We start from the raw sequence: 22,123 nt of genomic DNA on the forward strand, positions 1-22,123 counted from the left end.
GCCCGGCACGGCTCAGCACGGCACCGCACCGCTCTGCTCTGCTCTACCCGACACGGCACAGCCCGGCACGGCACGGCGCGGCCCGCCCAGCGCCGCCCGCCGGCGCGGTAAGCCCGCTCACTGCTGTCACGAGTTGGCCGGTCTCAGCCCCCGACGGCAGCGAGGCTGGACCCCGCAGCTTCCCCCTCACCACCGCCACCGGCAGCAAAAGCATTTGCGGCAGGGGAAAAAAAAAAAAAAAAAAAATATATATATATATTAAAAAAAATGATTTAGGAAAAAAAAAAAAAGCTGATGTGTTTCCTGTTTTGCTTCATAAAAACTAAAAAAAAAAAAAAAAAAAAAAAAAGAGGCCAAATTGAATTGAGGCTGAGTGCTCCGCTCGGGCCCCGGGTGGTCGGGTGTGTCCCCCGGGGAGCAGCCGTGCACCCCTGGGAGCTGGGTGCATGGTCCCCTGTCCCTGGAGCTGGGTGCAAGGTCATGCGCCCCAGGAGCTGGGTGCCCAGATGAGGGGAGCTGGGTGCAAGGTCATGCACCCCAGGAATTTGGTGCATGGTCATGGACCCCAGAGCTGGGTGCCCAGATGAGGGGAGCTGGGTGCAAGGTCATGCACCCCAGGAGCTGGGTGCAAGGTCACACACCTCAGAGCTGGGTGCACGGTCGCACCCCCTGGGAGCTGGGTGCCCAGCTCAGCACCACAGCCCAAGCTGAGCCCTGGCTGGGCACTGGGCACAGCGGGTGGAAGGGCAGGAGCGGGTGCCACCGGTCACCCCTGGCCCCTAACAGGAAGCGTCAGACCATGAAATTCTCCGCATTCTTTGGCTTCCCCACGTTTGTTTTCCGAACACACTTTATAAACTGGCACCCAGCCGGCACGATGCTACCTGCTCCCCACCTCGGCTGGCTCCGAGCTCTTCCCTGGGCTCCCTCTGGCACTCCCCACCCCAGCCCAGCCCCCAGATGTGCTGAAGCTCCAGGCAGCCAGACACCCCTGCCCGCGCCATAGCCCCTGAACCACGAGCAGGATGGGCCCAAGAGCCTCCAAACGTGTGTGTCCGGATGAGTTTTGCTGGGCACAGCCCCTCGTAGGGGGTGGGATGGGCTGTGGGCACCCAAACCACACCTGAGCAGGGCCTTGGCCCTTCTGCCCAGCCGCATTGACCCTCGTCACAGGGACCCAGAGGGATTCACTCGTGTAAATAAAACACTCGTCAACGCCAAGCCACGAGGCTCTGCATTAACACCACGAGCCCCGGGCGTGGAAATTACCACCGCAAAAGCCCCAGGCTGCATCCCCCCCCACCCAGAATGGATCCAGGAAAAGGGTGGCGCACGGCACCCACGCCTGCATCTCGCTCCCAACCTGGCCCCGAGCACCCCCCGCACCGCAGCCGGCAGCCAGGCCGGGAATGGAGGCTGTGGAAGTAAATGGGCACCGGGAACGGCACCCCAGAGCCCTGCCTCGCGCGGCCGAATCCGGCTCTGAGTGGCCTCGCTCGGGCTTTAAGAGAGATGCTGGAAAATGGTGCAGCCCCATAATGTGCTGCGGGCACGGCCTGAGTGCCCGGCGAGGCGTTTTGATGGGCGAGCAAGCGTCTCCCACGTCCGGGCAGTGCCATTAGCACACGGCCACGCCGTGGGGCAGGGGGATGCCGGGGTAGTGGGTGCCCCTGAGGCCCCTCGTTCGTGTGGCACCCAGGCCTCCCACCTCGCTGTCCCCAGCTGGCGCATCGGCCGCTGCCCAGGCCCGTGGATGCGGGGGACGGCAGCGGTGGCAGCGTCCCTCGAGGGACCCCCAGGGCCACCGCAGAGCTGTGGCTGGGAGCTGGGCAGAGCTGGAAACAAGCAGCCCCCTGGCTCCAAGCGGGGAAGGCAGGTAAGGGGGGTGACCACCAGCCACGGGGCTGGCCGGGGCCGGCGCCGTCTCAGGTGCTGGTTGCCCTCCTCAGGGTCCCCCCAGCTTGCAGCCCCCAGCCCTGCACCCTGCCCCAGCCGAGGGCCGGGCACCCTCTGTCCCTGCAGCGGGCACACGGGGCAGCAGCCGGTCCCCTGAACCGGTGGCCCCGGGAAACCTCGGAGCGTCCCAGTCCCAGTCCCAGTCCCAGTCCCAGTCCCAGTCCCAGTCCCAGTCCCAGTCCCAGTCCCAGTCCCAGTCCCAGTCCCAGTCCCAGTCCCGAACAGGTCTAACCCCTCCCGGATCCCCACATGGCTATAGGGAAGCACGGCGCCTTTAAGAGCCCTGTGGCGCCAATTCCGTCCCACGTGACCCTCCCTCTCCCCGGCGGTGGGCGGTGCTTGCGGCCGCGCGGGTTCCCGCCAAGCGCGGGGGCTTTGGCGCGCGCGGTCGCGGCTGCACGTGTTGGCGCGCCGGAACCGGGACCTGGACCGGGACCGGGACCGCGATCGCGATCGCGACCGCTGCCATGGCCCAGCTCCGCCTCACCGACTTCTTCGGCCGCACGAAAGCGGCTACCGGAGCCCCGGCCAAGCGCGGCGGCGGCCGCCGGCTCAAGGCCGCTCTTGCCGGTGCCCCGGTGCACCGGGAGGAGGAGGAGGATGGGGGTGCCCCGGTGGGTCTCAGCGCCCACCCGCCGCCGCTGCCCGGCTCACCGCGCACCCCGGCCCGCGGTGGCTCCCCGGCCGTGCCGGGGCTGGCGGGTAGGAAGCGGAGCCGCCGGGAGATGGAAGAGGAGCCGCCGATCGGGGCCCGGCCCGGGGAATCGAGCGGGAAATCGGCGCGGAAGAAGCTGGAGCTGCACCGGGAGGCGGAACCGGGACCGGCGGCTGCGGTAGGGAGCTGCGGGGGTCGGGGATGCGCTGCTCCCCCCCCCCGGGCTGCGGACCTAAAGCGGAGGTGGGGAGGGGTCGGTGACGGGGGGGGGGGGCAGTGTAATACCGGAGCACTGCCTCTGGAGCAGCTCCCCCCGCAAGGGCTTGATCCCCTCCCCCAATGCAGAACCCCCCCACAGCCTTGCCCCCCGTCTCCCGATGCAGACACCCCGCCCCTCAGGGCTTGCCCCTTCCCCCAGTGCAGAAACACCCCCCCCCCCCCCCCCGATGTAGACACCACCCACCCCCCCGCCAGGGCTTGCCCCCTGCCCCTAGTGCAGACCCCCCTATGGCTCCCCCCACCCCAGTGCAAGGCCGCGTGTTGGGGGGGCCACCGGGGAGGGGGGGTCCCAGTGGGTGGGATCCCCCCCACATCCCCCCCACATCCCCCCCACATCCCCCCCACATCCCTGGGCAGCCTCTAACGCTCCTCTACTCTCTTGCAGGCCACCAGACTCACTGCTGGGCCCCCAACGCCCCCCTCGCTGGACCTGGCAGCGGACCCCCCCACCAGCACCACCCGCTCCCCCAGCCGGGGGCAGGACGGGGGGTCACAGCCCAGCCCAGCCCCTCCGGGGACAACCAGGCCCCTGCAGCGGGTACGGGACGTGCTGGGCTTCCTCCTCCAATTCCTTGTGTCTCTTGGTGCTGCCGGAGCCCTGCGCTGACCCTGCGTGTCCCTTCCCCCCCCCCCCCAGCAGGACCTGGCCGGGCTGCGGTGCCGCCTGCAGAGGGTGAAGGCGCTGGCCCAGTTGGCCCAGTTGCCCCCCATCCCCGCGGGGGCCAGCACCGACCTGCAGAGCCGTCTGGAGCGAGTGCGGCAACTGGAGCAGCGGATCCGTGAGAAGAAAGCGGGAAGCGGAGGCGCACCGGGAGCGCGGCCGTCTGGGGACACTGGGGCGGCAGCTCCTGCGGCAGAGGCCGGGTGAGGAAAGGTTTTGGGGGTGCAACCCCAGATTCGAGGGGAAATCGGGGTGTCCCGGTGACTGCCACAGCCCTTTTCTGCTGCTCAGCCTCGCAGGGGTCTTCTCGCCCCCATGAGGGGGGTGTGGGGGCTCTGCCGGAGCGTTGGTTGGGTGAGGAAAGGTTTTGGGGGTGCAACCCCAGATTCGAGGGGAAATTGGGGTGTCCTGGTGACTGCCACAGCCTTTTTCTGCTGCTCAGCCTGGCAGGGGTCTTCCCGCCCCCATGAGGGGGGTGTGAGGGCTCTGGGGGAGCGTCAGACTGGCCTTGTGGCACGCAAAGGGCTTCTCTGAGTGTGGTCCAAGCCACCCTCGCTCTGCCACGAGCGTTGGGGCATCAGTGTCCCCAGGATGGGTGACGTGACCCAGGTGCCAGCACAGATGGCTCAGAGTTTGGGGAATGGAGGGTGGAGAGGTGTCTTCCCCTGTTGGGGGTGGGCGTGCAGCTCCTACGCTTTGAGATCAGCACTTTTGGCAGTGGGACCCCCGTCCTGGTTCGTCTCTGTCCCCAGCTGCACCCTTGGTGAACACAGCACTGGGATGGCCCCATGGCCAGTGGCTGTTGTGGGATGGGGAGGGGACCCTGACCCCTCTTTTTCCCAGCAGCGAGAAGGCCCCTGCGTACCAGCGCTTCCACACCCTCGCACAGGACCTGCCCCCGGGGCTCACGCTGCCCTACAAGTTCAAGGTGCTGGCGGAGATGTTCCGCAGCGTGGACACCATCGCCGGGATGCTCTTCAACCGCGCCGAGACCATCACCTTCGCCAAGGTCAAGCAGGGGGTGCAGGACATGATGCGCAAGTAAGCGGGCAGCTCGTTTTGGGGGGGTGGGGGGGGGTGGTGTCCTAGCTGAGGCTGGTGGGGCCGATGCCCTGGGGTCGGGGTTCCCGACCTCCCCGGGTGCTGTTGCAGGCAGTTCGAGGAGCGGCACGTGGGGCAGATCAAGGCGGTGTACCCCACCGCGTACCGGCTGCGCCAGGAGAAGAACATCCCCACTTTCAGCCACGGCGTGAAGAAGTCTGACTACCAGCTCACGCTGGAACCAGTGTTGGGGGAAGGTACGTACGTTTTTTTGAGGGGGTTACACCCCCGAGAGCTGGGGCGCGCTTTGTCCTGGCTGGGATCCCTGAATCCCCAGGGATGCTCCCTGCCTGTAAGGGCCTGAGGACGTTGGAAGTGGAAAACCACTTTTGGGAACAAAGGGGGAGGATGACAGGGCAGCGATTCTGGCAGTTGGGGCCCCATCGCGGTGCTCGTGTCCCCCCTCGCAGAGGAGAAAGTGAACGGCCGCCCGCACTTGTCGGCGTCGCGCTTGCTGGAGCGCAGGAAGGAGTTCAGCCGCAACCTGGTGAACATCGTCAAGCAGCACCACAAGGTGAGGGACACCCCCCAGCACCCACTGTTTTTTGGGGTCCGCTCACTAGAGAAGTGGGTGCAAGGAGCGGGGTGGTATCCAGGCTGAAGGACGTCGCTGGTTCCTGCGGGGTGCTCTTGGCAGGCAGGTGTGGGTGGGGAGGGCGGTAGCTGGAATCTCTCCTGGCTCTGAATTCCCTCCGAGCCGGCTGTCGTGTGTTGCCAAGCCGTGGTGGGAGCGTGGGGCAATGGCCGGCTCCCCCTGTACCTGGCCGTGATGCAGCTCTTGTCCTTCTCCAGGCCTTCCTGGCCGCTCTCAGCCCTCCCATGGTGGTGCCGGAGGAGAAGCTGACCCGTTGGCATCCCCGCTTCAATGTGGACGAGGTGCCGGACATCAGCCCGGCGGAGCTGCCGCAGCCGCCTCAGGAGGACAGGCTCACCACGGCCCAGGAGGTGCTGAGCACAGCTCGGGGGATGCTGACGCCCAAGGTGAGTCAGGACCGGGGTCTGTAGCTGGCAGACCCCAAACCAGCCGTCTCTGCGGGAAGAAGTTACCGGATAGGGGTTGGGAAGGATGGTTTCAGAGCCAGAGGAGCCGGAGGACTACGATCTAGGCAGGTGGGAGCACAAGCCTGGCTGTCCCGCTGCAGGTCGTGGTGTAGGACTGGTTTCAGGCTAGAGGAGCCATCAGTGCTGCCCTTGGGGCTGGGAGAGGAGCTGAAGCGCCCCGCACTGTCCTCTGCGCAGGCAGGGATGGGTCAGACGCGCTGGGGTGGGGGAGCACTGGGTTGCAGCGGGGGGTGGCGGAGGGGAAACTTCTTCCTCCAGCGTGAGCGGCTCCCAGCTGTAACCCAACTCCTCCTCCTCCTCCTCCTTCCCCATGAGCAGATGGAAAAAGCTCTTGCCAACCTGGCCTTAAGAACCGCTGAAGCCGGTGCGGGGGAACCGGTGGTTTCCAAAGCACCGTCCCCTGCCAGCACCTCCAGCGCTCTCAAAGGGGTGTCCCAGGCCCTGCTCGAGAGGGTGAGTAATTCCGTCCTGGCGCTAAACGCCGATGCCGGTGGGACGTGCCCGTGTCTCACCCCATCTCTTCCCCGCTCCCCAAGATCCGGGCGAAGGAGGCGCAGAAGCTGCAGGCGCTGATGACGCGGGACCCGCGGCAGGAGGAGCGGCTCGTCATGCTGGGGCGGCTGCCGGCCATGGCCCGCGTCCTGCGCAACGTCTTCGTGGCCGAGAAGAAGCAGGCGCTGCCCATGGAGGTGGTTTGCGCCCGCATGGGCGAGAGCTACGACGCACAGATGCCTCCTGGTAGGAAAAGCGGGGAATCTCCTTGTTGGCGCGGGTCTTTTTCCAGAGGAAGGGGCCGGGGGAGCCGAGCTCTGACCCTGCGGCCGCCGCTCCCTTTTTTTTTTTTCTTTTTCCAGGTGAGATGGAGAAACACTTGCGCCTCTTCGCAGAGCTGCTGCCCGACTGGGTGGGGATCCACGCCATCAGGACGGACACCTACCTCAAACTGGACAAAGGGAAGGACCTCGGCCTCGTCGCGGAGAGGCTCACCCAGGCGGCGAAGGAGGCAGAAGCCCTCTGAGCCCCTCCGAGGGTCAAAGCTTCCCCCCGTGCAATCTCTTCTACGTGTAGCAAATCCCCTCTGTGCTCTGGTGTGGGCTGATGGGAGGCTCGTCCTCGGGGATGTCTGAGGAAGAGCAAAACGCCTTAATTTAAGCAATTCCTCTGCCAGGGTCCACGAAGAGCGTGGCTCCCCTGATCCTTGGGCTGAAGGCAGGCAGTCCTGCGTCCTGGGGTGACGATGCAAGCGGTGAAGAGGAGCTTTGTAACGTTTTCTCAGCGTTGTGTTCTCCTGAAGGGTTGATGCAGGAGGTTTCTTCCATTAACTGGGCCCTGGTGGGGTGGAGGCAGGACTGGGCTGGGTGAGAAGAGGGTGACAGGCAGGAAGGAGTGAGAGAAGAAGTCAGAAATGGGATGTTTTTGGAGTTGTGGGCCTCGTTCTTTCTGTTTTTAAGGGAGGGAAAAATGCATCTGCAGCACTGGCTGGAAACAACTACAGGACTTGTCAAAACATATTTGTATTAAATGTTTTAAATATAGCTGGCTTGTGTTAACCCAGCGCTCTTCCTCCGTGAGCTGCCTGCCTGCGCCGTGTTAGCCCCACGGTTCTCCATGGCAATTGGCGTCGGCCGGGACACGCAGGGAAGGGCTGGGTCATCCTCCAGCTCCTGGAGAAAGACTTACTGGAAAAAGTGAGCGTGGGTTTGCAGGGAACTGAATGTGGCTTTTGTAAAGAGGGACAGGAGCAGGCAGGGCTGGGGGTGGGTGCAAGTGTGTGTGTGTGGGGGGGGGGGCGCTTTTCCCCAGGGGAAAGCCAGGACCACTCGGCTGAAGTGGCTTGGGAAGAGGGACAAAGAGGGTGCTGATGGCTGCGGAGGTGCTGGCCTGGCCCAGCGCCCGGGTCGGGTCAGTGCTCGCTGCGAGATGGCAGCGTGGGTGCAGGGGAAGAGGGGGGGAGCTGCCCTTGCCCACTGCCACGCCGGGCACACCTCGCACCGCTTTCTGAGCCAAACCGGGCTGCTTTTAGCATGGGGGGGGGCAGCAAGGACTGGCACAGCAAGGTGACTGTCCTTCCTCCTTCTGGGTGGGGAAGCCATACTGGTCCAGGGATGCTTCCCCACCTGAAGCCCTGCTCTGGCAGGCCGGCAGCACTGGAGATCCCCGCAGCGCTGCCCAAGGGAGCAGGCAGGTCCCCCTCTTCCTCCTCCGTGACCCCACTTGCCGTTGTGCGGGCCAGTTGGCCAGCACTGCTGGCAGGAGGTCGCCTTGTTTCCAGCGAAGGAGGGTTTAAAGCCGGCCCAGAAGCTGGAGGGGGGATGCACAGGGCTCTGGGTGCAGGGCTGGGCTCTCGGCCACACGGAACCGACCTCGCCGCAGCGCGGAGGAGCTGGGTTCGGCAGCCTGGCAGGCCCAGGGGAGCTCGCAGCGAGCTCCCGTTCTGCTGCTTGGGACAAAAAAAAACCAACCCCCTTCTGCCTGGAAGCCACCCCTGCCCGGCCTCGTCTCTACCAGCAAATGACATCCCCGGGTGCTCGCAGCCAGGCCCACGCGAAGGCACCGTCCTCGCGTTCCCTGATGTCACCCCTTGGCCCCGCACGCAGCCAGCTCTGGCACTGGCAGGGCTTGCGCTCGCTTCCACAGCCCGCAGCTGCTTTCCACCGCTCTTTGGGGTGGAACTGATTTTTTTTTTTCCCCTTTACCTCGCAGCAGGGACCCTCTCCCAGGGCCAAGTGTGCGTGCATGCGAGGCGCTGCCTCCCTTGGCTCCGCGCAGGGGCTGGCTGTGAAAACAAGTGCCCTGGGGGAGGTTTTTGGTGTTTTTTTTGTTTTTTTGTTTTTTTTTTCCCCAGGGAATGGTGTTTCTCAGCGCAAACTGAGCAGCCACTGAAGTGGCTTTTCAGGAAACGGGGATAAAAATAGCTGTAATGGCCCTTAGGCGTGTAAAGGCAGGGTGCGGGGCCTCCCCGCGCGCTGCGGGGGGGAGAAGGTGAGCTGAGCTGCGAGGGTTTGGTCCCACCAGTCCCTGCCTCCAGCTCAAAGTTGGTGCTGGGCACAGAGAAAAGGTACCTGAACTGCTCAGTCCTGGCAAGTGATTCCTTCCAAGCGTTTGGGGTGGCAAGGGGGAGCTCACGCCACAGCCTCGCTCTCCACTGACGGGAGGAAGACGCTCGCGAGGGAATTAAGGGCTTCAGCTACTGCAAGAACAGCTCAGAGACAGCTTAGAAAAAAATAAAAAGAAGCCAACATTTATTTCAGCAGCAAGTTCAGCCCCTGCTAGGACAGGGACCCAGTCCCTGGTGTTTTTCAGGCATGCAAAGGTTTTGGCACGCTGAGCTTTAGCTGCTCCTGTGACCAAACTGAACCACGCTCCAGGAAACATCTCCAAACCGCACATCACCCGTCACACAACCTGAGCGAGGCCTCCAGAGCTCACCTGCAAGCCTAACCCCTTTTCTTTCTTTCCCGTGGCCTTACTGGACACCAAATAACACCCACGGGAACAGGCTCCAAACTGGCATCATCCTTTCAACGTCCTGACGCCCCAAGAAGAACACAGCAGAGGGGAGCGGGCACCACGGGGAGTCAGAGACGTCGCAGGGGACGGGGAATTTGTGCCCGACCAAAGCTGCCAGCCCCGGCTGGAGCTGCAGAGGCTTTGGTAGGTGCCAGTGCTGCCGGGCAGAAGGCAGGCGAGCAGCCCTGAGGGTATGCACGGCACCCCTGTCCTCACCGCCCGTCGCCCACTTCTCACCACGCAGATTGCTCCTGGTTTTGCAAAACCCACTGCTAAGAACAACCCCGGAGCAGGGGGAGGCAGACGGCTGCCTACAAGAGACCTTCAGCTTCCTGGGGCCTCGGGGGAAGGAGCCCACGAGCCAGGCTGCAAGCTGGCAGGGTGCTTGAGCTCATCTCTGCCAGCGACCGCCCGCCCGTCGCGTTGGCAGCGGCCGGGCAGGCACTTAATTCCCCTTCACAAGCACCACCTTAACATAAGAGCAACCTATTGTGGTGTGAAGGGCAGCAGAGAGCAACCAGACCATCCCCTGAGGTCAAACACAGAGGGATTTATCCCTCAGGCAAAACTTTTTGTGTTTCTTTGGCAAACTTTTACCGGGTTCCTAGGAGGCTGGCCCGGCATGGCTCAACCGAAAGGGAACGCTGGGCCTCCTGAGCTGTCAGACCCCTCCTGCCTCAGCAGCAATATTTCTACTTTGGTCTCCTAAAAAAAAAATAAATATATATATATTCTGTGAAGCTGGATCTCGGTCTCCATCCCCCCCCCCCCCCCCCCCAACAACCAGGCTGTTTCTTCTTCCCAAAAGGATGAACTCCAAAAAGGATCCTCACACTCAACACACCTTCATCTGTGGCTTGGAAAATAAATAGGACTTATGATGGTATAACCTCTGTCCAGGATCAAAATTGTAGGTTCCCCCTTCCCCTGCCCACCCCCTGGTGACATCAAAAGTCACCAAAAAAAGCCCCAAACCCATGCACAGCTCAGGGTGGGCGTTCCCCTCCCCCTGCCCCTCCTCAGTCATACTGCAGCAGGGAGTAGAAAGGGATGGACTTGAGCTTTTCCGACCCTTTCAGGAGCTTTAACTCTATGACCACGAGGCACTCCAGGACTTCAGCCTTCAGCCTCTTCAGCAGCTCGCAGGCTGCACACATGGTACCTGCGGGACACAGAGGTTGAGCAGAAACGGGGTCAACTCGAGGAGCAGCGCCGAGGCAAGCTTCGACCCCCACGGCCGCTCCTGCTGCCACCAACGCGCGGGTACGGGGGTTACACGGGCTCTAACACCGGCCGGTTCTCTCACCTCCAGTCGCAAGCAAGTCATCAACGATAACGACTTTTTGTCCCGGTTCCACAGCGTCACTCTGGATTTCCAGTTCAGCCTGCAGGGTGGAAAGAGCAGCTTCATTGGAGTCTTGCCTTACGGAGAAACACATGACAAACTGCTAACGCATGGTGGAACACAGACAAACCTTCAGCGAGATCAACCTTAACACTCAGCACCTAAAACCCCCCAAAACAGGTACTCCAGCCGCAGGGAAATGCCACGGAAATATATAGCGGGTTAGGTGACTGCCGGGCCAACCCTCTGGCACACCGAGATCCCCAACATTCATCAAGTGAGTTACGGTCCCATCGCGAAACCTTATCCCAGTTCTCCAGCGAGGGAAATCTCCTGTAAGGCACTGGGTTGGAGCGCTGTGCCTTGATGGCCCCGCCGAGCCGGACCCAAACGGTCACAGGCACGTCCTGGGTCAGGTGAGCTCGTCCCACGCAGGGGTTGGCCCGAACAATGCTCAGAAATAACGCCGAGGGTTGGGGGTTTCTGCGGCCGGTGCCGTTAGTGACAGCGGTAGCGTGTTACGAGGCCGACACCTCTGCTCTTGTCGTCTGAGGCCGCGGTGTTACGGGGCGAGCGCGCCGGTTTGAAGCCATGCAAGAAAGTGTTTACTCAGAGCACTTACTGGGAGAGTGGGAAATACACTCCACGTTCGTGCCCCTGAATTCAAGTCAAAGAAAGGGATTTAGCACCAGGTTTTATCACCCCCCCCCCCCATCACAGCCAACACAAACAGCGCATCCCTGGCTCGGGGAAGGAGCTGCCGTGGCGGGGCATGGGGAAGCTCAGGGCTGCTCCTGAAGCTTGGGCCCTGCCACACCGCCCGTGGCATCAGCACTGGCTGTGAAACCCAGCTTGGGGGGCCCCTCCGCTGGTTTTATCACCCCGTCTCTGTGCTGACACCCACCCCAGCCCTGCAGCAACCAGCCTGGAAAGCTGTTTCTCCCCCCTGGGCATTACCTTGCCATACTCAAGGGCGTAGGAGACGGACTCGGTCGGACCGGGAAGTTTCCCCTTTTTCCGTATCAGCACGAAGCCGATCCCCAACCTCTGAGCCAAGGGGGGGCCTATGAGGAAGCCGCGGGAGTCCAGGCCTGGGGGGAGCAGAGCAGCACCAACACTCAGAACAGAGCCATTCGACTTTGCACGATACCCCAGGTTTACCCTCCTGTGTTCAGGGCAGGGTTTCTAGAAGAAATTTGCTCTTACAGTAATTCTTGTGGGTTGAAAACACACGCCACGCTCCTGCACTGTCTGTGCTCGCCACGATGTGCTGTGGACGGGCTTCGGGGCACCCCATCGAGCCCCCCCATCAGCCCGTTTTGCCTCCCCTCTAGCTCTCCTTCTTAGAGATAAGCTCAGCGAAGCCCCAGTATCAGTTTGGCCATGCAGCCAGGGACTTTGTACCACCGGGGGACAGACTTCAGTTATCACAAGGCACTCGGACCAGGTTTGGTCTGGACTCCTTGAACTTTGGGCTATCACCCAGCCCAAGCACTGCCTTCCTAAGCACGTTCATAGGTGTGCTGCAACGTGTTATCGCCACAAAGGCTGTTTCTGTTGGCCTGAGAAGGTCCCCCAAGAAGGAAAACACGCTGGAACAGGGTCTGCCTGCTGCGGGGCCGGTGCAAGACCTTACAGGCGTGCTTGTGAGGCTTTACGTCAGACTTCCAGTACTCCCCGACTCCTGGTTTTTTTAATGATGAAAGCAATGAATTACGAAATTGGCACTGAAGTATCAACATCCAAAACCAGTATTTCAGGAAACTACAGGAGGAGGTTACAGGGATAACTGTCCCGGTGTTAACCATACGACGGAGGCCAACATTCCGGTGATTATAGTGTCCAAGGGCTACAGCATTCGCTGCCCCATTAGCAGAGGAGTCTGCCCACGCTTCCCACCCGGGGAACCGGAGGCCACGGTGCTCTGCACTGACCTCAGAGATGTTTCAACCAACACTCACCTGCAATAAAGTCGACTTGGGGGAAAGATGCCCTCAAATGATCTTCCAGAAGATCAATCAAAGTCCTGAAAGCTGCAGGATCCTTCAGCAAGGGGCTGATATCGCTGCAAAAAAAAAAAAAAAAAAAAAAAAAAAAGAAGGGAAAATAATGAAGCTACCTCCGGGGGGCTGGTCGGGCTCCCCATCGAGCTCCTAAACCCGGGGGAAGGGCAGGGGGGGGAAGGATGGGCAGCGGGGAGGGGAGCCGGCAGCCAGTCCCCGTCCCTGCCCCGGGCTCTGCTCCAGCCCCATCCCCGGCCCCGGGGCCATCCCCGCCCGCACCGAAAGAGCACACCGGGCACCGGGAAGTCGGGGAAGGGCCGGACCCGGTCGCGGACACGCCGTAACCGTTCCTCGTTCATGGCGGCCCGGCTCTGCGCAGCCGCCGGGCGGGCGGGGCTCCCGGCGGGGCGGCCCTGCACCGCCTCCCGGTGCCGCCTGCGCCGAGCGCCGGTACCCGGGGCACGGTGCCCTGGTACCTCGGGGCATGGAGGGCAGATCCCTCCGGGGCATGGGGGTCCGGGACCCCGCGGCACAGAGCATCAGTCCCCCTGGTGCATGGAGCTCTGGTACCCCGGGGTACAGAGCGCTGGTTCCCCCGGGGCATGGAGCTCCGGTATCCCGGGGCATGGAGCTCCGGTACCCCGGGGCACAGAGCATCAGTCCCCCTGGTGCATGGAGCTCTGGTACCCCGGGGTACAGAGCGCTGGTTCCCCCGGGGCATGGAGCTCTGGTTCCCCGGGGCACGGAGCATCAGTCCCCCCGGTGCATGGAGCTCCGGTACCCCGGGGCACGGAGCATCAGTCCCCCCGGTGCATGGAGCTCCGGTACCCCGGGGTACAAAGCGCTGGTTCCCCCGGTGCATGGAGCTCCGGTATCCCGGGGCATGGAGCTCTGGTTCCCTGGGGCACAGAGCATCAGTCCCCCCGGTGCATGGAGCTCCGGTACCCCGGGGCACGGAGCATCAGTCCCCCCGGTGCATGGAGCTCCGGTACCCCGGGGTACAGAGCGCTGGTTCCCCCGGGGCATGGAGCTCTGGTTCCCCGGGGCACGGAGCATCAGTCCCCCCGGTGCATGGAGCTCCGGTATCCCAGGGCATGGAGCATCAGTCCCCCCCGGTGCATAGAGCTCCGGTACCCCGGGGCATGGAGCATCAGTCCCCCCGGTGCATGGAGCTCTGGTACCCCGGCGCACAGAGCACTGGTCCCCCCGGTGCATGGAGCTCTGGTACCCCGGGGCACGGAGCATCAGTCCCCCCGATGCATGGAGCTCCAGTACCCCGGGGCACAGAGCACTGGTCCCCCCAGTACATGCAGGTCTGGTACCCCGGGGCACGGAGCACTGGTCCCCCCAGTACATGGAGGTCTGGTGTCCTGGCCCCCCAGTGTGTGGAGGTCTGGTACCCCAGGGTACAGAGCATCAGTCCCCTCGATGCCTGGGGGTCTGGTACCCCCGTACACAGAGCCCTGACCCCCCTGGAGCATGGACGTCTGGTACCCTTGTGCACAGAGCCCGGATCCCCCTGGTGCATGGAACTCTGGTACCCTGGGGTACAGAGCATCAGTTCCCCCGGTGCATGGAGCTCTGGCACCCCCACGCACAAAGCCCTGATCCCCCTGTGCATGGAGCTCTGGCACCCCAAGGTACAGAGACCCAGTCCCCTCGGTGCATGGAGCTCTAATACCCTGGTGCACAGAGCCCTGATCTCCTGGTGCATGGAGATCTGGCACCCCAGGGCACAGAAACCCAAGTCCCCCACTGCATGGAGCTCTGGTACCCCAATGCAGAGAGCCCCGATCTCCCCAGTGTATGGAGCCCCGGAGCCTGGAGCTCTGGTATCCCCGTGTAGGGAGCCTGGGTGTCCCCAGTGCCCCGGTACCTCAATGCACGTTGCCCTGACACCTGCATGGAGCCCTGCTACCCCAGTGTATGGAGCCCCAGTTTCACCTCTGAAGAGTGCTCTGGTACCTGCAGCGTGTCGAGCCATATTTCGTCTGTGTGGAGCCCTGGGACCCTTTCCAGCTTGGGAAAAGGGGTCCCATGCCCGGGGTTACACTTCCACCCCTCTTTACCCCTGCCCTGCACTTTGCACAGATAGCAAGCTTGTTAGGACTAAACTATTTCCCGCTTTTCTGTCTCTCGTCACCTCCTGTGAACCCCTGGAATCGTAGTTTGTGTTTGTTAAAGCCGTTGGTTTAGATTACACTCATGGGGGACGATAACACAGCCGGTCTGAGCGCCCTCGGTCCCAGACTAACAGCTCAGCAGCTCTTGGTGTCAGGGCACTCTCACCCGGCTCCTATCTCCCATCTCCCGAGGGGTGAATAGCCGTTTGCCCATGCAAAATCCACTGTGGGCAGGAGACAGCAGCGCTAGAAGCCCAGCTCTCCTCTTACATTAGCAAATACGACTTGGAGCTGCTCCAAATGCATCTGGGCACAACCCGCTGCAGAAAGCAAAGGCAGTTCCAGTGTGTGACACCCCTGGCTGAGCTCAGGGCTGGCTGCTGAGGGCTGTGATGGGAACAGCTTCAGCTCCCCACTCTCTGGACAGCCCTTAGAGCCTGGTTTGGAGGCGTGGGCCAGCAGCTACCCAGGTATCCTGCGGCGATTCGACGTGAACCCCGCGGGCTGGGTGCTCAGGGTAACAAATGCAGAGCTGCTTCCTCCTACTCTTGCTGGACCAGTCACTCCCAGCAGCCCCGTGGGTCCTCCCAGCTAGGAGAAGTGGCTCTCGCCCCGGAGGGGAAGCTGGTCTCCTCTCCAACTCAGCCGTGACGGGCTCACGAGACGCCCGATTCCGCCCGCATCCCAGCATCCGACACGTTCCCGCGTCGTTTGCATCATTCCCGGCGCTTGGTGCAAACCCCTCGGGGATTATTTGCTGCCCACTGAATCCTCCACCGCCCTGTTTCCCCCCTCATTCACCTCCAGACAGCAAAAGGCACCCGTTTAACGGATGCCTACCCGAGGTGCAAAGGGAGACAAGCTGGAGGCCGGCGCAAAGGTTGCGCCCTGTCTCGTTCAGCTCTCTGTTGCCAGAGACAGCCCACGCAGGAGGTCAGCGTGCCTCCTTTCACAACCATTCCCTTGCAGCCTAAGATTTTCCCTGAAGTCAGATTATCTCTTTGGCACCAGAAAAATCCTCTCTAGCAGCTGTTCCAGTGGAGCCAAGAGGGATGAAGCACGTAGCCTTCCACTGGAACAGGGGCTTCGCAACACCCGCGCTCCCTCGGATGAGCTGGGAGGGTTTCTCCTATAACCTTACCAACCACAACGCTGGACAATGAGCTATTCCAGCAACTCCTCTTCTTCCTGGATGGGATGGAATTTATCTGCCTACCCATGGAAATAAGCAAGAGCCTGGAAAAGGCTCTTTCGCAGCCTGCCTGCGGTGCAAACACCAGGCAGCCCTGCCTTCTGCCTCTCGCTAACGGAGGAGCCATATGCTGGGGTCTTCACCGCACTTTTCTGGTGACCCTCCTACACAACCACCACCGTTACTAGCAGAAGACACCACCCCATCTTTCTTGAGGCTAAGCGAGGTTCCCAACAGCCCCTCACGCCAACCGACCCCAGGCAAACCAGCAGCTCTCACCGGGACGAGCTGCCGAGGGCTCCCACCGGTCCCTTCGCGTCCAGCAGCCGGGTGAAGCAGCAGCAGGGGGGATCTCTCCTCTTCTGAGGTAGGATCAGGCCTCCCAGACACCATCAGTTCTGCCAGGAAGAGCATAAAGGTTACCCCAAATTGGACTTGCAATGATTCAGCTGCCAGAAATTACGCCCCGTGCCAGCTCGGGTTTAAAACCCAACGTTTCTCAGCTCTCTGTCAGAGCTTCACCCCATTAATCCTCCATTGCAAAGGACACGAATTGCACCTACCAGTACAGACTGGTTTTTAACATCCAAAGTAAATCACTTTTTTTCTGTAGCTGTTCAACCTTTCGAACAACAGTGCTGACACCCACTGCGATTTCCATCTGAAAAGAACTTTCCTAGGACCAGTTTCCAAATGTGATGTCAAAGGACTTCGGCTCTGGAATATCACCAGGGAGGTGTCTCCACATCTCCCTGCGGCTCGGGAGAGGTTTAGGGCTGTTCTGTGCCAGGCGGAGGAACCACCGCCTCGGATCTGGACGCCCCAGGGGGTCCTGTAGGAGGGGGACAGTGGCTTTGCCTCTCTTTTGGACACAGAGGTACTCAGTGATTTAAGAGCGCTTTGAGATCCTGATCTGAGAGATGTTATTAGCCAGTGAACACAGGAACTGGAGGTATAAAAGCCTGAGAGCCAGCTCTAATCAGCTTAACCAGGCAATTAGAAGAGCTGGGCTGAGCATGGAAGTTTCTGTTCCGTTAAGGATTTTAAAAACTCCAGTGTGAGGTGGAACAAAATGCCCCAAATTTCAACACATCCCACAAGGGGAAATGAGAACTCAAATTTCCTTGCAGATCCACTGGAACGTTTCGTTTCAATTTCAGCTTTAGAAACGCATGCACTTTAAACCCTTTTTTTTTTTTTTTTTTTTTTTAAAAAAAAAAACCCTCAACCAAATTTGAAATATCTTATTTCAACAGCAGAAGAATGCAGTTCCCCCGCCAGCTCCCCGGGCTCGGGACCGAAGCATCCGCACCAAGTAACAGGCTAGCTTCGTCCCCCCTGAAAGAGGCAAAAGCCTCGTTGACCCAGCTCCGCCCTTCCACAGCGTCCTTGTTTGCGTGGAGCTGAACCCAGCACCTCCTGCCCGCTGCAGGATCAGGCCCTCGGAGAAGACACAAACCCCCTCTCGCTCCTCCTCTGGCCAGCCAGGCCGACCCGGGGCAAGGGGGGGGGGGGGGAGGATTTTGAGCCCGAGCCAGAACTAATGGATTTGGCACACATTCCTCGCTGCTGGCACATGGGCCAACGGGCTTTCCAGCCCCGCTCCCTCTCAGCTAGGAATCGTGCTACCAACCTACGTATCGCCCAGAAGGGTATTAAGTGACTCCAGGAGGCACAAAGGCACAGAGAGCTGCCAGATCGGCTCTCTCGAGAAGCTGGATGGCAGAGGTTATTTTACACTCTTAAGAGACCGCAGGCTTTTGGCTAGGGATCCACCTTTATTTAGGATTTATATAATCCGAACTAGGCTTTGAGCACCAACAGAACTTTAAGCGGTGGAAGGGGATATAAAGAAAACAGGCAAATGGAGTCTTTTTTCGGGTGTTTAAAATAGCCATTTTCCAAAGGAGGAAAAAAAAAAAAAAAAGAACCTAAAATGGGATTTCAGTTCTTCCAACTGTTGTTAAAAACTAACAGTTTAACTCGAGAGGCACCGCCGTGTCGCTTTCTGATAACACACGACAACCTCACATCAAATCCTACCAGAAAACAAAAGCAAAAGCCTATTTCCAAGTGTTACCACTGTTAAAAGAAACGGAAAACAAGCCACTCCAACTGCAAAACAGTTAGTCGGGCACTGAACAAGCAGGATTAACTCTTAAAAGAGTAAAAGTGCCTGTAGTTTGTAAAGTTTCCCACTGCTGAGGACAACGGCAAGATCCCCGGGGCGAGATTTCTCATCTAGCTGTGCTGAAGAGGCTGCTGGCAGCTCTGCAGACCATCAGCTGCCTCCCAGCACCGCCTTCCCCCCCGCAAAGCCCCGATTCAAACCGCTCTCACCTTCAAAAGGTGCTGCTGAAATGCTGCTGCAAAGATGTCCTCACTGGAACAGCGTTCGGGAGATCCTCATCTCGTCCGCTTCGCTTTCGGAGAAACCGGGAGGCTTTTGGAAGCCGTCCGCTGCGTTGGGGAAGGGCTCGACTCGGCAGGTACCGAGAACCGCCGGCTCCCACGCGCCCCAGGTTCAACAGCTTCCTTCTCGGTGGTATTAGTTCCAGTTCCTCCAGTAAAAGCCCCCCGTCATCCTCAGCCCTCGCCTGAAAACTCAGTCCCCAGGCACGGCGTAACGTTTTAGTAGCGAACGCGTGGGTATCGCTCGCTCTCATTCCGCCCCGAACTTGCCCATTTTTACCCCGAACGCCGCGTTCCTCGGCTTCCCGCTGGAAACACAAAGGCCCGCCATCGTTCATCCCTGGCAGGGCATTAACCTTGGCTCTAAGCGTTCGGAATTGATCTGCTGCTTTCCAATCCCAGCGTTCAGATCCCCAAATTGTTGGCCCACAGAGACTAATTTGCCACCGAAATAATCCATTTGTCGCTGCAGGAGTTTAAATCCAGGCTCCATTTTTGCAGCCACGGACTGTAAATGCAGGAGGACTATTTCCACGATTATTAGTTACATCAATTTCAGAAGCTTCTCCGCACGGAGGGTCGGATGATAACACAGCCTCAGGGGCAGAGCAGGGAGACTCGAGAGGCTCGGCTAATTGGAAATTAAAGGCAAGAAAGAACTTCCTGGGACTCTTAGCCCCAGCAGATATTCAGCTTTTAGCATTTCGCAGAGGTTTTTAAATACCACGAAAGGACCGTCACATAAAAGCAGTCTTTGACAGACATCATCTTTCCTTTACGTCTTGCAGCTTGAGAGAGGAAGCCACCAGCAAACCAGCTTCACTGCTGCAGGTCCCCGACCGACCAGTAAACCCCAGCAGTCCCACTCCTCTGCGGACCGCTACGGCACACACAACCCCAGGCAGGTCCCACAGGCAGCCCCTGCAAAGCCACCACCTGCCCCAGTACGGGCAGTTCCCCAAACTGGGCGACTCTCACACGGCCCGGCTTCGGGTCAGAGGCTCAGGACGAGGATTCAGGGCAGATGTGGCGATACCCGCTGGCCGCTTTGGGAGCCCCGGCGTGTATCGGTGGCGGCTTGGAGCTGCCCCTCGCTCGCGCTGCCGGCTGGCAGTGCTCAGCCTCCGGCCACGCACGCCCCTGGTCCCCGCAGCGGCCTCGGGATGGTACTCGGGCAGCTGTGTGGGCTGGGAAATTGATCCACGTTAAAAATAATACAGGGCAAACAAAACAAGTTATTTTTAACCCAAGTCAGTCCCGTGACGCGGAAGGTGCGTCTGTGAGACCGGCCCAAAGCAAGGTGTTACGCAGCTGGTTTACAGGTGCGTGCAGACGAATCATAGAACGCATTTCTGATAAATTACTTTATTTTTCTTCATTAGTTCTTCATCTCACGCTTTAAAAGCTGTACATCTTTGGGAAAGGCATTGATTTAAAGTTCTTCCTGGCTATCCAGCTGTACAACTCCTATTCTTATTTAAATTTCAAGCAGTCCCTTCTTCACGTTAAGCTTTGGTCTTTCACAATAAATGGATGTGAAGCAGATCATAAACAGACATTCAGCGACAGCAGCCCGCTTGCTAGTGCAAAGTTTACACCCGGTACCTACGCACCGAGAGGTTATTCCAATGAGGAACGAGGACTCTGCGTGCTGGGCAACCAGGCAAACCCCGGGTGGACTGAGAACAGGGTGGCTTGTCCAAGCAAGTCCCACAGAGAGGGGGAAAAGCAGCCTCCTTCCGACCTGCAGGCTGTGCAAGGGTAAGGAAGGAGGTGGCAGCCAGGGGACGTGGGGTAGCACTCACGACGCGCGCACTGCGGCGCTAAGAGCTGAGAAACGTGTCTGGGCTCGTGCTCAGACGATGAGCTGCGGTGCCGAGAGGTGACGGCTTCACGGGCAGCTCGCAGAGGGACAAAGCGCTCTTACAGTTGGCAGCAGAGACGGGTCGTAACTATTTGAGGGCTGACGGGGATTTTCAGGGAGTTGCAGCGACAGACTCCCTCCTCTGGTGGTGCCTTTGTCTGCTGATAACCGTGAACCGCAGGGCTCTGAACGCTTTGGGGGGACAGAAGCGCTAAAGCAGAGGTGGACAGCACCCAGAAAATGAGAATTTACCGGTTTTGACCAGTCTCCTGTGCTGACAGGCGCGCACGACTGCTGCAGGTCCTCCTGCCAGTCCTTCCCATAGAGCATCACCAAAGAACAGCCTGACGAGAACCTCTCAAGGCTTGAGCTATCCACACCATGTCAGAACAAGGAGAAATGTTATGGGTGAACTGGGAATGCCTTGATATGCTGGAAGAACAACCAGCAACATCCTAAGGCAGCTAGGACAGCTGGACCATAGACGAACGCCGCTTGCAGAGGCACAAGCAGTGAGTTTCAGAGGCTCTGCCTGATGTGTTGGCTGTGATTTCTGGTAGGTGGAACAGTTAAGAGCTGACTCAAGGGCTGTTCTTATTACAATCTTATAGGATTATCCAGCTTCATCAGATATACAGCGGGAATTACTGCGGAGGGGATTACAGGTAGCATAAACCATGGGAACGGGGAGAATGAGAGCGTTCGGGATTACAGGGAGGGTGAGAACAAGCAGCTCAGAAGCCCGTAGCAGGCAGTAGCACAGCGGTTACCACAGCAGCAGAGCTCTCAACCCACCTCAAGCCAGCTCCAGGCTTTGCCTGGGAAGGAGGTAGGGCTGTTGGCAGGTACGGAGCACCCCGATTTCTCCCCAGGCAGCGCAACGCCGCGTGGCGAGGACACGTGTACGGTACCAAAGGCCGGAGGGATGGAAGCGGAGCTGTCGGTGGCGCAAACAGCACGCCCAGGGCTGCTCCTAGCTGCTCCCCTGAAGCCCCAGAGGAACCTCGCTCGATTTTGTTCGAGACATGTTTATCAGCAAAAGCAAAGGGTGTGAAAGAGGCTCAAAAGCAGATGAGAAACTCGCAGTGCGAAACGGTGCGAAGGATCGGCCTTTCCCGTGAACTCTGTTTAGAGAAGTGCTACACCCCGGCTGTGGAAAGTTTGCACAAGGAGAATTCCTCAGAGAGCGTACGCTGGAAACAGGGTCAAGAGTTAACATCTGATGTAAACGGGCATTTCTGAGCCTGCAGTTGGCTGGGCCCACATCATGAGATGAGAAGCGTGACTCAAACCATATTTGGACCCAGGTTTTTGGAGACGCAGAAAACCCTTTACATGAACAACGGGCCCTCAGCTCCCCAAGAACATCCTGCACACCCTCAATAAGGCAACGCTGACACGAACACTGTCTTCAAACTTCTTTATGCCACGACCTAGGGAACGTTTGCAGCTACAGGTGGGGGGAAGGCAGGGCGTTCTCTCTGGAGCCAACCCCTCTGTTGCTTGTTTGCACCCAGCGAGGCACAGCAGCGGTCTGGGCTGGCCCCAGCACTCGCAAGTTTAGAAAGAAAGGAAAAACAAGTTGGGGTCCAAAGAGTTCACAATGGAAATCGAATGTTAAAGCAACAAGTCAGAGGCAAACAAAACACGGGCAGGTTGGGCAGGGTTTTCTGGCGGCGCTAAGCTTCCTGGACAGTCCCTCACGGCTGCGGTCGGGGCATCCGAACGAGCAGCGGTTTGAGACAGGCAGGTGGGGTGGAAGAAGCAAGAGGAAAGGTGCATCCACGGCATTTCTGAGGTGCTGGCAGAGTTGTGGTTGTCCAGAGAGCTTTTAGGGTCGAAGCAGCCTTCACTGCAAGGTTACCATTTACGGAAACAACTGAAACAAGAGAGGAGTCCAGGCTAAACCCTGAGCACTAGCAATATAAACACTGTCCCTTTTGGAAGAGCAAATGGTGAT

The 22,123-nt window shown here is 59.8% G+C and overlaps 2 protein-coding genes across 5 annotated transcripts; one reads left to right on the forward strand and one right to left on the reverse strand.

Moving 5' to 3' along the window:
* The first annotated feature begins 2,423 nt into the window (after positions 1–2,423).
* On the forward strand, positions 2,424–6,732 carry CDT1 (chromatin licensing and DNA replication factor 1). 4 transcript variants are annotated; one of them, XM_086469423.1, is made up of 11 exons: positions 2,424–2,789; positions 3,064–3,080; positions 3,284–3,428; positions 3,528–3,754; positions 4,395–4,592; positions 4,704–4,849; positions 5,063–5,166; positions 5,445–5,633; positions 6,033–6,167; positions 6,251–6,452; positions 6,569–6,732. In XM_086469423.1, the coding sequence occupies exons 1-11, from the start codon at positions 2,424–2,426 to the stop codon at positions 6,730–6,732; spliced, it is 1,893 nt and encodes a 630-aa protein (XP_086325549.1). The 4 variants fall into 4 exon arrangements, with proteins under 4 accessions (XP_086325549.1, XP_086325545.1, XP_086325547.1 ...); XM_086469419.1 differs by lacking the exon at positions 3,064–3,080 and having other exon boundaries at positions 3,276–3,428; XM_086469421.1 differs by lacking the exon at positions 3,064–3,080 and having other exon boundaries at positions 3,276–3,428; positions 4,398–4,592.
* Positions 6,733–10,243: 3,511 nt separating this feature from the next.
* Positions 10,244–12,931, reverse strand: APRT (adenine phosphoribosyltransferase). The gene is made up of 5 exons (XM_086469461.1): positions 12,852–12,931; positions 12,531–12,634; positions 11,527–11,660; positions 10,531–10,609; positions 10,244–10,386 (listed from the first exon to the last, which is right to left on the reverse strand). Exons 1-5 carry the CDS (start codon positions 12,929–12,931, stop codon positions 10,244–10,246), a joined length of 540 nt encoding a protein of 179 aa, XP_086325587.1.
* Positions 12,932–22,123: the final 9,192 nt, after the last annotated feature.

Source organism: Leptosomus discolor, chromosome 8 (assembly GCF_034619465.1).
Source record: "Leptosomus discolor isolate bLepDis1 chromosome 8, bLepDis1.hap2, whole genome shotgun sequence".
In the NCBI taxonomy this organism is placed as follows: Eukaryota; Metazoa; Chordata; class Aves; order Leptosomiformes; family Leptosomidae; genus Leptosomus; species Leptosomus discolor.